Raw genomic sequence first — 12,911 nt, 5'->3', positions numbered from 1 at the left:
TGGGCTTGACAATTACAATGAGATCCAAAGAAAGCAAGCTACTGCTTACAGAAGTTGTTATGAAATTTGACTCAGTACTTTAGAGCACAATTAAAAATATATATAAACACACATAGACATACACACAGATATATATATACACATAGATGAAAGTTCTTCCAGGACCAAAAAAAAACCCCCAAACCCCAAAGTAAATAGCTTGAACTAGGAAGATGGAAAGCATGCAGTTAAAGAATCCTAAGCACTTACAGATCAGACTCTTTGGTACATTGCTTACTGGTGGGAAGTGCACAATTTTGGAATGAGTAGCATGAATCACACTAGTTTGACACTAGATAAACATCTCAAACCAAAATAACTTCCTTTCTGACTGAGTCAAGTGAAGCAAGAAAAGCTCCTAGTCATTTTTTATTTGACACAATGGCAAGATATACAGGGCTTAAAATAGAATAGAGTAGAAGAGTTCAGTTGGAAGGGACCTACAACGATCATCTAGTCCAACAGCCTGACCATTTCAGGGCTGACCAAAAGTTAAAGCATGTTATTAAGGGCATTGTCCAAATGCCTCTTAAACACTGACAGGCTTGGGGCATTGACCACCTCTTCAGGAAGCCTCTTCCAATGTTTGACCACCCTCTTGGTAAAGAAATGCTTCCTAATGTCAAGTCTGAACCTCCCCTGATGCAGCTTTGAACCATTCCCAGGCATCCTGTCCCTGGATCCTAGGGAGAAGAGATCAGCACCTCCCTCCCCACATCCCCTCCTCGGGAAGCTGTAGAGCGCGATGAGGTTGCTCCTCAGCCTCCTTTTCTCCCAACGAGACAAACCCAGAGTCCTCAGCCGCTCCTCATAGGACATGCCTTCCAGCCCTGTCACCAACTTTGTTACCCTCCTCTGGATGCACTCAAGGACCTTAGCATCTTTTTTAAATGGTGGGGCCCAGAACTGCACACAGTATTCAAGGTGAGGCTGCACCAGTGCTAAATATAGCAGGATAATCCCCTCTCTTCACCGGCTGGTTATACTGTGAGGCACCCTGGGATGCAGTTTGCCCTCTTGGCTGCCAGGGCACACTGGTGACTCCTATTGAGCCTGCTGCCAACCAGCACCCCCAGATCCCTTTCTGCAAGGCTGCTCTCCAGCCACTCCTCTCCCAATTTATACTTGTGTCTGGCATTACTCCATCCCAGATGCAGAATCTGGCATTTGGTCTTGTTAAATTTCATGTCATTAATGGTTGCCCAGTGCTCCAATCTATCTAGATCCCTCTGCAAGGCCTCTTGTCCCTTGAGAGAGTCAACAGCACCTCTTAGTTTATTATCACCAGCAAATTCCTGTATCCAGATCATTGATAAAAATATTGAATAGAACTGGCCCTAGAACTGAGCCCTAAGGAACACCACTGATGACTGGTTGCTGCCCAGGTGTAGCCCTATTCACTACAACGCTTTGAGCCCTGCCGTTCAGCCAGTTCTTCACTCAACACACTGTGTACCTGATCATGTCACAGTTGGACAACTTGTCCAGAAGGATGCTGTGAGGGACAGTATCAAAAGCCTTACTAAAATCCAGAAAAACTACATCCACTGCCTTCCCTTGATCCACTAGGTGGGTGACCTTATCATAGAAGCATATCAAATTAGTTAAACAGGACTTTCCCTTTCTGAACCCATGTTGACTGTTCCTGATGATTGCATTGTTCTTTAAATGTCTTTCAATAGCACCCAGTATGATCTTCTCCATAATTTTTCCAGGAACTGAGGTTAGACTAACAGGTCTGTAGTTTCCTGGGTCTTCCCTCACACCCTTCTTGTAAATTGGAATAAGCTCATCAGCCGTCTGGTGACATCCCTGATTCAGGCCCCAGGGAGGCAGCAAACTTCCCTGAAAAGAGGGTCTGGTCTGCAAATGGGTGCCTCCATTCTGCTTGGGAGGTTTTCAGCACTGGTCTTAATGCAGCTCTTGTTGCAAGGGGTCAGTTGTTCTGACCTTGATGGGAGTACTTGCATAGGTTCCTCCTCTTATATCTCATCATGTGCTTTGTCTACCATACCCAGAGCCTCATACCTATTCTGTAAAGGTAGCTGAGAGGGTAAGGAGTGGGTTCCTCTTACAGCTCTGTGCAGTAAGCTGCTTTCACTCCTCCCTATCCCTTGTAACACTGCCCTTCCTCCTGGCATGAAAACAGATCTCTGACTTGCCTCAGTAGTGGCCATGCTGAATTGGCTTGTGTGTACCAGAGATGGCAGAGCACAGCTCCATTGGTCGATCTTCTCGGACTCTATTGCAGATAGATCAAAAAACTAGGCAGGACAGGTCCATCAAACAGAGAAGAAGCAAAAAGTTGAAATGTTTGAAACAGGAAACATCAGCTAAAATACCACATCTTTCATTAGGTCAAACCACAAAGCTGTTAGGTCTGAAGGTATAAAATATTTAAATGTCTCTGAACCAGCAGAAGCTTGTCTTATTTCAGTTCAGGAAAACTTGTACCATGGGCTTTAAGGAAACATACTGTGCTTATAATTCTTCTATTAAATACAGTGGAAACATTATCTATGGTCTTACAACACCCCATTACTAGCTTTTGTTCTAATGGTGGTGGTGGATTGTAGTAGTGAATATGAACAAAGGTAAATTTACCTCTCTTTGGCTACAGAAAGTTGGAAGAGGACAGTATGTTTTAACTAGTCCCATGTAAGTTAGTAGCATGCTTCCGGCTTGCTGTTGCTAACTCCTGTGTCTTTCCTGGGGTTGCACAACTCTAACAGAGTGCAGTGTTCAATCAAATGCGCCTAAGTGCCAAGAAAAGTAAACCCAAGCAGATCTTGTTTTATTGGAATTGCTTTCACTATTAAAGTGCTATTTCCTTCTTTTGTCAATGCAGCAAAAACTGAAGAAGGCTGAGAGAGAGGTGAGATAGGGGAAAAAGGTCATCTCCATAGGCATTCAAATAATATGAAGAAACAGAGCTTCTGCAATCAACATACAGGGAAGTATACATAAAAGTGACCTACAGTCCCATGGTGGTCCTGTACAAGGTATGATTCAGCAGCACTCTACCCTCAAGAGACCTCTGACATTTATGTGACAACATTACACAAATTCCATCTGAAAAATAATCTTTATTACATATAGAGGAGCACATGCCCCAGGAAGCAATAGGCAAAGTATTTGGTCACTGAATTTTATGTAGTTGAGGAAGTCCACACGGATAATCCAGGGTAGTGCACAAATGGATATATAGTGCCAATGTTCTGGACCTGCCAGAGATCCAGTTATTTTAGCTACCATGATGAAATCAATCCATCCTCAAACAGGCTTTGTTCACTGGCTAGAGATTCTTAGTTTACCAGCAATATCAAAAGAACTACCTCTTTCCCATAGGAAAAATGTGACCATTAATACTCTAGCAAGAGGCAGATACAATCCTTCTGGCAAGAACTCTGAACAGAACAACCACTTGGTCTCTAACAGGGAACTCGACTGGGACTATCTTTTTTGCATTCAGCATTCTCCCTTTGCAAGAGGGCAGTCTCAATTCCAGGACATATTCAGGAGTTCTTCAGAAAACAGCTTTCCATATATCCTGCAAGATCAAGTCCATTTGCATCAGTTTGCTTTAGATTCAAATAAGTCCAATGACCAGCACTAGGTTTCTACAACAGGCTTTTCCTAAACCAGAGATGCCAGAAGGTTTCAGAACTCTAACCCCTTCCTCAGTGTAGGGGGGACAGTTTATTTCCAGAGCTTCTGCCTTTGATTTGGGCCCACATACCACATTATAGAACCCTTCAACACAGCCTGTACAAGTTTAATCTTGTGACAAGGGTTCAGTGGACAAGAATGCAGGAGCGTGGCTGCTCTCATTTCCAGAGGTATGCAAGCACCTGCCATCATGAAAGGTGCACAAATGCTATAAACAGCAAGGTTATTAACTTAGAGCTAAAAAGTTTCTTGTTTCCTATTCCTTTTCAATAACTACATTACTGAATTATTTTACAGAGTTGTCAGGGCAGACATATGACTGTTTTTAAATGGAATGCTCAGCAGGTCCAGATACACAATTTAGCCTTTCCTCAACAGGAGATGCAACTGAGCACAAAACACCATTTTGAAATTCAATTCATGTTCCTTAAAGTGTCCACAACTTCCTTAGCATATGCATACATTTCAAACAGCACTGAGTCACAGAGCAAATCTAAGGGATGGAAGAAAGGGAAGAAGTTTCTCTTTCTTATATCTAGTTACAGGGTTTCCCAACCCAACTCACTGATTCAATCTAAGAGGGCGAAGATCCTGCAGTTCCTAGAAGTGTTGAAGTACTGCAGCAACTCAAGAATATTTTTCTTATTGTACCACAGCACAATACTATATAAAATGAGTGGTGCTACCTCCAGGTACAGGAATAGATGCTGTCCTTGAAGCTGGTAGCATGAGGACCCTGGCTCAGAAAATGTACCACTCATTTAAAAACACCAAAGGAATGGCAGATGTCCTGGAAACAGATCCCAAGCATCAGCACTGGCTGCTGCATATTTAGACAGCAAGCAACCTAGGTGCAAGTTGCTAGGTGCAGATGTTCCCTAAGGGCTGATTTGGAAAAAGAAGGCAGCTGGGTGAAGTGCTACCCTGTCAGTAGGGAATGCAGGTCCAGGGATTACACAGAAGGCTGTGGCTCAAGAAAAGGCTGTTATTCCTGTTCATAGGTGGCCTGTAAAGCACAGGAAGAGCAGGACATGGAGAGCAAGCAGATACATGGCCACTAGCAGAGGCAAGTGGGTCCGGGAACGGAAGAGAGCACGTAACAGGCGTCGTAGTCCAAGGATATTCCGAGTCTGGAAGAGTAAAAGAGAGACCAGTCAGTACCAGGAATGGATGTGTCCCCAGCTGCCTCCACCCAGAGCTCTCCAGACCATGAAGCATGAACCTTCCCAAACCCATTCCACTGTCAGATTTGACCTCTAGAGCCAATCCTCAGTGAAATATTCCCCTTTCCCTGCTTTCTGCACATTTCTCATGAACCATCTCTCTCCAATTCTGCTTGAGAAAGGGCAACAGAATGGAGAACATCTCCCTCTAACATTTGGTCCCTATGAATTTCTAGCCCCTCTGAGTGAAATATAAACAAATGGATCAATGGTAATTTGCTGCTAGAGCTTTGAGCTACTAGGAATCCTGATTCACTCTCTGGCGTAGAAGAAGAAAATTATTATTTATTTGTTGCATTCTTTCACCCTTGCAGCTGAAAGGACTTCTGAAGCTGCTGAACAACGGCTCTTCCAGGAGTCCTCAGACAATGTAACATCTACTGGCAAAGTTCCAGTAGAAAGAAAAAAACGTCTATTCTAGTAACAAACCCCAAGCATGAGCACAGAGTAGCATCCAGTTATGGCTTTTGCCGTAATTCTGCTGATGCTGCTCTTGAGAGCACCACCCCCAAGTCTTGAAGAGACCAGAGGACAAACTCTTCAGCAGGGCTTCATCCTTAGCAAAACAGGACAGGTGACTGCCAGGCTGTCATTCTTTACAGTGAAAAAGCAGCTCTCCACTTCGGCTCCCAGCCTGACTGATGCAGGTTTAAAAGATGATGAGTGAGGAAAAACTGAGATGGCTGATAAACGAAAGGGCAGACTCTCCAGATATAGCAGACGGGCCAGTAACACGTATACTTCTTATGCACGAGATTGCACATTGTTTGCACAGACTTTGCCTATTTGCTCACCACCGAGGCCTTGAATATTCCACAAGGAACCTGGGACCACATTTTAGGCACAGACAATGCTGGCCTACATTTTAGTGACCTCTGAAATTTAGTCTGCTTATGCAGACTGAAGCAGAGCCACGATCAGAACAGTATGTGGCTTTTGGCATGGAAAATAGAGCAAGACAAGAGCAGAAACCTACACAAACCCGAACAGATTTAAATGTGCCTACAGAAGGATTTAGCTGCTATAGGTTCACAGTTTTCAGTTCACATTTTCTTGCATCAGCCAGGGCTCACATCACTGACAGCTGTGAATGTAAATTCTTACTTTGCTGAAATTATTATCCATGGAGTCAATCAGCAAGGAATGCTCATGACTTGGAGTCATATCAATGCTAGCACTTAAGGAAGACGTCCACTCATTTGACTGCAACCTGCCGCAAAAAAACATGAAATTAAATTCAGTTTCTTATGATGCCCCAAACCAACACTGTAGACAAGCTTAGGAAAGGAGGTATTTCTTCAAAAAGTAATCAACCATTGCCAGCAAGCCATGGCCTCACTTGACAAGAACTAGTTTCATTTGTACAACCGTAGTGCCTCCTGAGCTCACGCTGAGCAGAAGGACTGGGTGATCCAACTAGCAGTAGTCCTCCTTCCTCCACCAGGAGGCTGGTGAAACCATAACAGAGTAGGCATATTGTGCTCTCTATACAAGTTATACTTGCTCAGTGCCAGCCACTTCCTGTGCCCATAGTCATAACCATAGTCAGAGAGAAAAGGAAAACTTCCATACTGCATGATGTGCAGATTACCATTCCTCTCCAGTAGAGAGAGCAATTCAGCTGCTGCCAGTGGAGTCCTTTCTTACCTAATTTATATCCTGTCACTCCAAAACTCATGATTTTTTTGGTGCTGTTTTTTTCCTTTTGTGTTTCAGGAATTTCAGACTCTAAGTTAAAGTGAGGTCTCTCTGTTCTACATGGGGGCTTTCAAGTGAAATTTCATAGTGTGTGACTTGAAAGAAGCCAGGGCAGATGATTTAACTGTATATTTTAAATTCTATGGAATTATTTTGGAAGCCAGCTCTGGTCCCAATAGTGCTGGTTCTTGCTAACTATTTTCTAGTGACAGATATTCAAAATTGATAAGATTAAAGGATGAAACATGGAAGCAGTGCTGCCAAATCTTTGCATTAGTGCTAGCATTAGTGAAGAGAAATCAGTTGTAAGAGACTTTCACAGACTTTAATGCTAGAAGGGTCTACAGTTGTCCGAGTTGTGTAGCAATTACCAGGGAACTTCATCCAGAATTCTTCCATACAGACCATTACTTTTTTGCTGAATCAGCATGTGTGTCAGAAGCCATTGTTTTCATGTAAAAGACTTCAATAGTGAGGTTTATTTTAACTACCAGGAAATGCACAGCAAAAGTGCCTACAATCAAGTTACATGACAAAACCCACTTTTATAGTCAGTGAGGACAAACAGGCATTTCTAACATGTGACTCACTGCATTCTAATCCTAAGATCTAGTCTAGGTCAGCCTCCTCTTCTCTGCTAACTATAAGGGCATCTGTCAAGTAACCCAAGATACACAGTGTAGTGGGTATAAATGGCAAGGTTTTGGTAACAGGGAGTTGTAAGGGAGAGCTGTGTGGCAGGAGGCCATGAAGTGCCCTGTACCAGTCACAGCTGGTTCCAGCTGGCTTGACAATGGATGAGGCCTCACTGTGTGCCAAAACTACAACCAGAGGAGCATATGGTCCCTCTGCTCAAACATATTTAACAAAGGGTGGTAGCTGCTAGGGGAAAGAGGAAATGAGTAAGAAACAAGGAGCAGCAGAGAGAAATCACTACATACTGACCCCCGTCTCCTACACTGCCCTTTGCCTCACCAAAGGAACTGAGCGTAATGTACGGTGCAAAAAACAGGACTGGATACTAGGAAGGGGAGAGGAGAGGTGTCTAGACTGAAGTTGAGCCTGGAAAAGGCAAGGGGGAAGTGTTTTCCCTAAGCATTTAATTGTTTCTCAATACCCAAATTAATTAAAAGCTTATGTTAATTGGCGATACATTAAAATTGACTGACATTCTTCAAGTCAAGACTGTTTTGCTCATGACAGACAGCTGCTTACTGAAGAGACAAATCCCCTGGAAGTATGAAAACTCCTCTTCTGCCTTCACCCAATTCCTAGTCTCCAAATTATATTTTCCAGTAGTTAATTTAACTCACTGAGAAAGCTAACAGCTCATTTCTAGTCAGAAATTGTCTTAACGTCTAGTCAGTTGTCTCATTCTATCTTTGTCTACAATTGAACGATAGCCCGAACATCAGGAAACACTTTTTTACTGTAACGGTGACTGAGCACTGGCACAGGTTTCCCAGGGAGGCTGGGAAGTCTTCATCCTTGGAGATACTGAAAAGCCATCTGGACATGGTCCTGGGCAACTGGCTCTATGTAGCCCTGCTTGAACAGGGGCATTGGACCAGATGACCTCCAGAGGTCCCTTCCACCCTCAACCATTCTGTGATAGACATGGTATAGTCGTTTCTGTGCCCCCAGTGACATTCACAGAAGGATGTAATGAAGTGCAGATGAACACAGAGCTAGGGTCACCATACTTTTATGGTGATAGTGCCTGTTTGCTTAAGCTCCCTCACCTCCTCATCTGATCCTGTGCTGCAGAGAGCGCCTCCTCTACAGCAAGGCGACGGTCCCGTTCTTCCTCCAGCTGCTCCTCTAAATACCTCAGATCCTGCTTTGTGCTGCTATGTAAGTGTTCTGTTTCGGACAACCTGTCAGAAAATAACCAAGCATATGCCAAAAAAGGGCTAATTCATGGACGATTCTGTTTCTGTTGTATTCACTGATGCAGTATGTGAACAGACTCCAATTCCCTTCCACTTCACACAGAAGACTTTGTTATCTTTTATTAATACATTTAAATTATTTGGAAAGCAAGAGAGAGGATAAATCTCTTGAAGCTTCTGTGTCACATCAGGAAGGAGTTCCTTGGCTGTCATCCATGGCCCCACCTTCTGAAAGCTATTTTGAAAGGGTATGAGGAATCATGTGCTAGATCTTAGTTCCAAAAGGTTACAAGGAATCATGTGCTAGGTCTCAATTCCAGACACTCAGGCTAACAGCCTTGAGACCAGACCAGACCAGTAACTTAAGCAGTTACTGAGGACCCAGCCCATCAAATCAAAGATGCTAGTTTGGCTGGTGACGGTCAACTGGAATTGCTGCTGTATGTTGTCTCTTCATTTTTTGAAGTTCTGTCCAAAGAGAGAACTAATGACAGCTGTCAAGTGCATATAACAGTTCCTCCACTTCCACAAGGTCCTAATGTGGAAGTGAGTTTTTCTAACACTCTGACAGAGAGTAACAGAAATAGGCTCATCACTAGCCTAAAGACCTCCATCAGGACTAACATCCCCACCCTGTTTTCTCAGGTTTTCTTTACCTCAGCTCCAACTCCTGCAGTTCTGGTGTGTAACTGCCTCTCTGAGACTCATTCTTTTCTTGGGGTGCTCCTGGAGCAGCATCTGTTGCAAACAACTCCTGAAAGAAAGCATGAATGTATGGCAGATAGCACTGAATGAAGAGGATAGAAAGTAGCTACAATGCTGCACAGTTAGTGGACCCATCTGCAATAAGCTTTTCCCTCCCTTGCACCAAGACAACCACCCTTACCATGCCTTTGTCTGCAGACCGCAGCTCCTGGAGCTGCCTCTCAAGCACCAAGCAGCGGTTCAGAACCTCATTGTAGTGCTGATGGCTCTCACAGATGTTCCGACTGCTACCGCGCAGCTGGAGGGAGAGGGCATTTTTCTCCTCAAAGACCTGAGATAGCTGAGAAGAGAACACAACTGCTAAGTAAAGAACTCATATTTTTGTGAAAGCAAAATTGTTCTCTGTGTAGCTGAGGGCAAGAATTCTATTAAGAACATGGGAACTGCCACACTGCACATTACTAATGTCCAAAGACCAGCTATAATCTCCAATAGTAGCTTGTGGCTAAGGTTTCCAGAGCAGGAGTCCCAAAACAATCAATGTACAGAATAACAGGCTTCCAAAACAAGATTTCTGAAGTGCTGAGATTGACCTAAACCTTTCAGAAATATCATCAATAAATTATTATTTTATATTCTTGTTTTCCCCTTGAATTCAACTCTCTTTCTGAAGATTGCTAAATTCCGAGTCTTCCATTTCAATGTGGGAATCGGACTGCTTGTGATTCTGCACTGAAATACAGAAAGTTTTTCAAGATTGCGGGCAGTACAGAAGATCACAAGCATGCCTTCCAAAGGAGGGACTTCCTTCAGGAGAATAGAAAGCAGGAGGCTAGAAAGAACTCCCGACAATAGAAATGGAACCTGGAAACAACTTTATTCATGTAATCTCGCTCTCTGGTCCCTTTGACTGGTCTCCCTCTCTCTCCCCTTCTCCCCATCCTCCCTCTCTCCCCTCCATCCTTCCCCCATTGTCTCCCCGCCCCCCCAATCTGTCCTCTCTCTCCCCTCTCCCCTTCTCTCCTCTCTTTCTTTCCTCCCCTCTCCCTCTCCCTCTCCCTCTCCTCCTCTGTCCTCTTCCCTCCTCCTTTCTCCCTTTGATCACTTTAGAGAAAGGACACTAAAATTCAGTGGCAGAAAAGTTGCTGATTCAGGCACTATTGTCACTAATCCTCCTGAATGTGATCTATATATGGCCTGGAATACCCCTCTGGTCCATTCAGGTCAGCTGTCCCAGCTGTGACCTCTCCCAAGCTCTTGCCCACCTCCAGCCTATTTACTGTAGGGAGAGCAGAGTGAGAAACAGAGAAGGCCTTAATGCTGTGCAAGCACTGTTCAGCAATAGCTAATACATTGGTGTGTTATCAACACTGCTTTAGTCACAAATCTGTAACACAGCACCCTAGGGGCTGCTATGGAGAAAATTAACTCCATCCCAGCCAGCTTCAGTACACAGAGCTTTTAGCATTATCACCCACAGTATATGTACTTGGAAACTAAGGAGCTAGGAATTAGACAAATGAACTGCTACATAGCCAAAAATTGGCTGGACCACTGGACTCAAAGGCAATGATCAATGGCTTGACAGCCAGCAATGAACAGAATACTCCTGGGGCCTACCTGGGGCACATATCGCTCAACATTGACAGCAATATAAGTTACGACAGAGTATAGCATCAGCAAATTTGCAGCCAATATTGAATTTTGGGGAGTGGCTGACATGACAAAGACCAAAATTTCAGCGTGGAGGGACCTTGAGAAACTTGAGGATTGGGCCAACAAATCTCAAGTTCAGTAAGGAGAAGTGTAAGCCTCTGCACCTGAGGCAAAACCCATGCATCAGTATAGTACGGAAAGAGATTGCCAAGGCAATAGCTCTGCTGTAAAGGACCAAAGAGTTACAGCAGCTGCCCAGCTGAATACAAGCCAAGACTACATCCTCATTGTAAACAAGGCAAACTGTCTACTGGGCTACATTAGGAGAAGCAAGGCCAGCAGATCACAGAATCACAGAATCGTGTAGGTTGGAAAAGACCTTTAAGATCATCAAGTTCAGCCACTATCAAGTCCACCACTACACCATGTCCCTAAGTACCTCATCCAAACATCTTTTAAATACCTCGAGGGATGGTGACTCAACCACTTCCCTGGGCAGCCTGTTCCAATGCTTGACAACCCTTTCAGTGAAGTAAAATTTCCTAATATCCAGTCTAAACCTCCCCTGGCACAACTTGAGGCCATTTCCTCTTGTCCTATGACAAGTCACCTGGGAGGAGAGACTGACCCCCACCTCGCTACAACCTCCTTTCAGGTAGTTGTAGAGAGCAATAAGGTCTCCCCTGAGCCTCCTTTTGTCCAGGCTAAACAACACCAGTTCCCTCAGCCGCTCCTCATCAGACTTGTGCTCTAGACCCTTCACCAGCTTCGTTGCTCTTCTTTGGACAGGCAAAGATTGAGGGAAGTTATTAACTATTCTGCTTGATACCAATAAGACTGTACCTGGAATACTGGGACTAGTTTTAGGTCACTCATTTTCAGCTGGGGAGGTCCCAGTTGACTGAGGTTAGCAAATGTGATGTGCATCTACAAGAAGGGCCAGAAGGAGGATCTAGGGAACTACAGGCCTGTCAGCCTGACCTCAGTACCAGGGAAGGTTATGAAGCAGATCATCCTGAGTGCCATCACGCAGCACGTCCAGGACAACCAGGTGATCAGGCCCAGTCAGCATGGGTTTAGGAAAGGCAGGTCCTGCTTGACTAACCTGATCTCTTGCTATGATAAGGTGACCCACTTAGTGGATGAGGGAAAGGCTGTGGGTGTTGTCTACCTAGACTTCAGTAAAGCCTTTGACACCGTTTCCCACAGTATTCTCCTGGAGAAACTGGCTGCTCATGGCTTGGACAGACATATGCTTTGCTGGGTAAAAAACTGGCTGGATGGCTGGGCCCAAAGAGTTGTGGTGAATGGAGTTAAATCCAGTGGTGGCCTGTCACAAGTGGTGTTCCCCAGGGCTCAGTATTGGGGCCAGTTCTGTTAAATATCTTTATTAATGATCTGGACGAGGGGATCAAATGCACCCTCAGTAAGTCTGCAGAGGACACCAAGTTCGGTGGGACTGCTGATCTGCTTGAGGGGAGGAAGTCTCTACAGAGGGATCTGGACAGGCTGGATTGATGGGCTGAGGCCAATTGTACGAGATTCAACAAGGCTCTGTGCCGGGTCCTGCACTTGGGTCACAACAACCCCATGCAACGCTGCAGACTTGGGGAAGAGTGGCTGGAAAGCTGCCCAGCAGAAAAGGACCTGGGGGTGCTGGTCGACAGCTGGCTGAATATGAGGCGGCAGTGTGCCCAGGTGGCCAAGAAGGCCAATAGCATCTTGGCTTGTATCAGAAATAGTGTGGCCAGCAGGACCAGGGAGGTGATTGTTCCCATGTACTCAGCACTGGTGAGGCCACACGTCGAATGCTGTGTTCAGTTTTGGCCCCCTCACTCCAAGAAAGACATCAAGGCGCTGGAGCATGTCCAAAGAAGAGCAATGAAGCTGGTGAAGGGTTTAGAGCACAAGTCTGATGAGAAGTGGCTGAGGGAACTGGGGTTGTTGAGCCTGGACAAAAGGATGCTCAGGGGAGACCTTATTGCTCTCTGCAACTGCCTGAAAGGAGGTTGTAGCGAGGTGGGGGTCG

The 12,911-nt window shown here is 44.9% G+C and overlaps 1 protein-coding gene across 6 annotated transcripts in view; it reads right to left on the bottom strand.

Moving 5' to 3' along the window:
- Positions 1–3,111: 3,111 nt before the first annotated feature.
- The window catches only part of GOLGB1 (golgin B1), a 53,637-nt gene continuing 43,837 nt past the window's right edge, over positions 3,112–12,911 (bottom strand). For all 6 annotated transcript variants that reach the window (XM_075504026.1, XM_075504152.1, XM_075504220.1 and 3 more), the window contains 5 exons: positions 9,408–9,566; positions 9,178–9,275; positions 8,372–8,506; positions 6,036–6,141; positions 3,112–4,838 (listed from right to left, as the gene is read on the bottom strand). In XM_075504026.1, coding sequence (XP_075360141.1) covers positions 4,704–4,838; positions 6,036–6,141; positions 8,372–8,506; positions 9,178–9,275; positions 9,408–9,566 — 633 coding nt within the window. In that variant the 3' untranslated portion in view covers positions 3,112–4,703. The remainder of the gene's footprint in view (positions 4,839–6,035; positions 6,142–8,371; positions 8,507–9,177; positions 9,276–9,407; positions 9,567–12,911) is intronic.

This window comes from Mycteria americana, chromosome 1, assembly GCF_035582795.1.
Source record: "Mycteria americana isolate JAX WOST 10 ecotype Jacksonville Zoo and Gardens chromosome 1, USCA_MyAme_1.0, whole genome shotgun sequence".
Taxonomy (NCBI): Eukaryota; Metazoa; Chordata; class Aves; order Ciconiiformes; family Ciconiidae; genus Mycteria; species Mycteria americana.
Note: the sequence above shows the minus strand (reverse complement) of the source record. Positions and strands in the feature narration are given on the sequence as shown.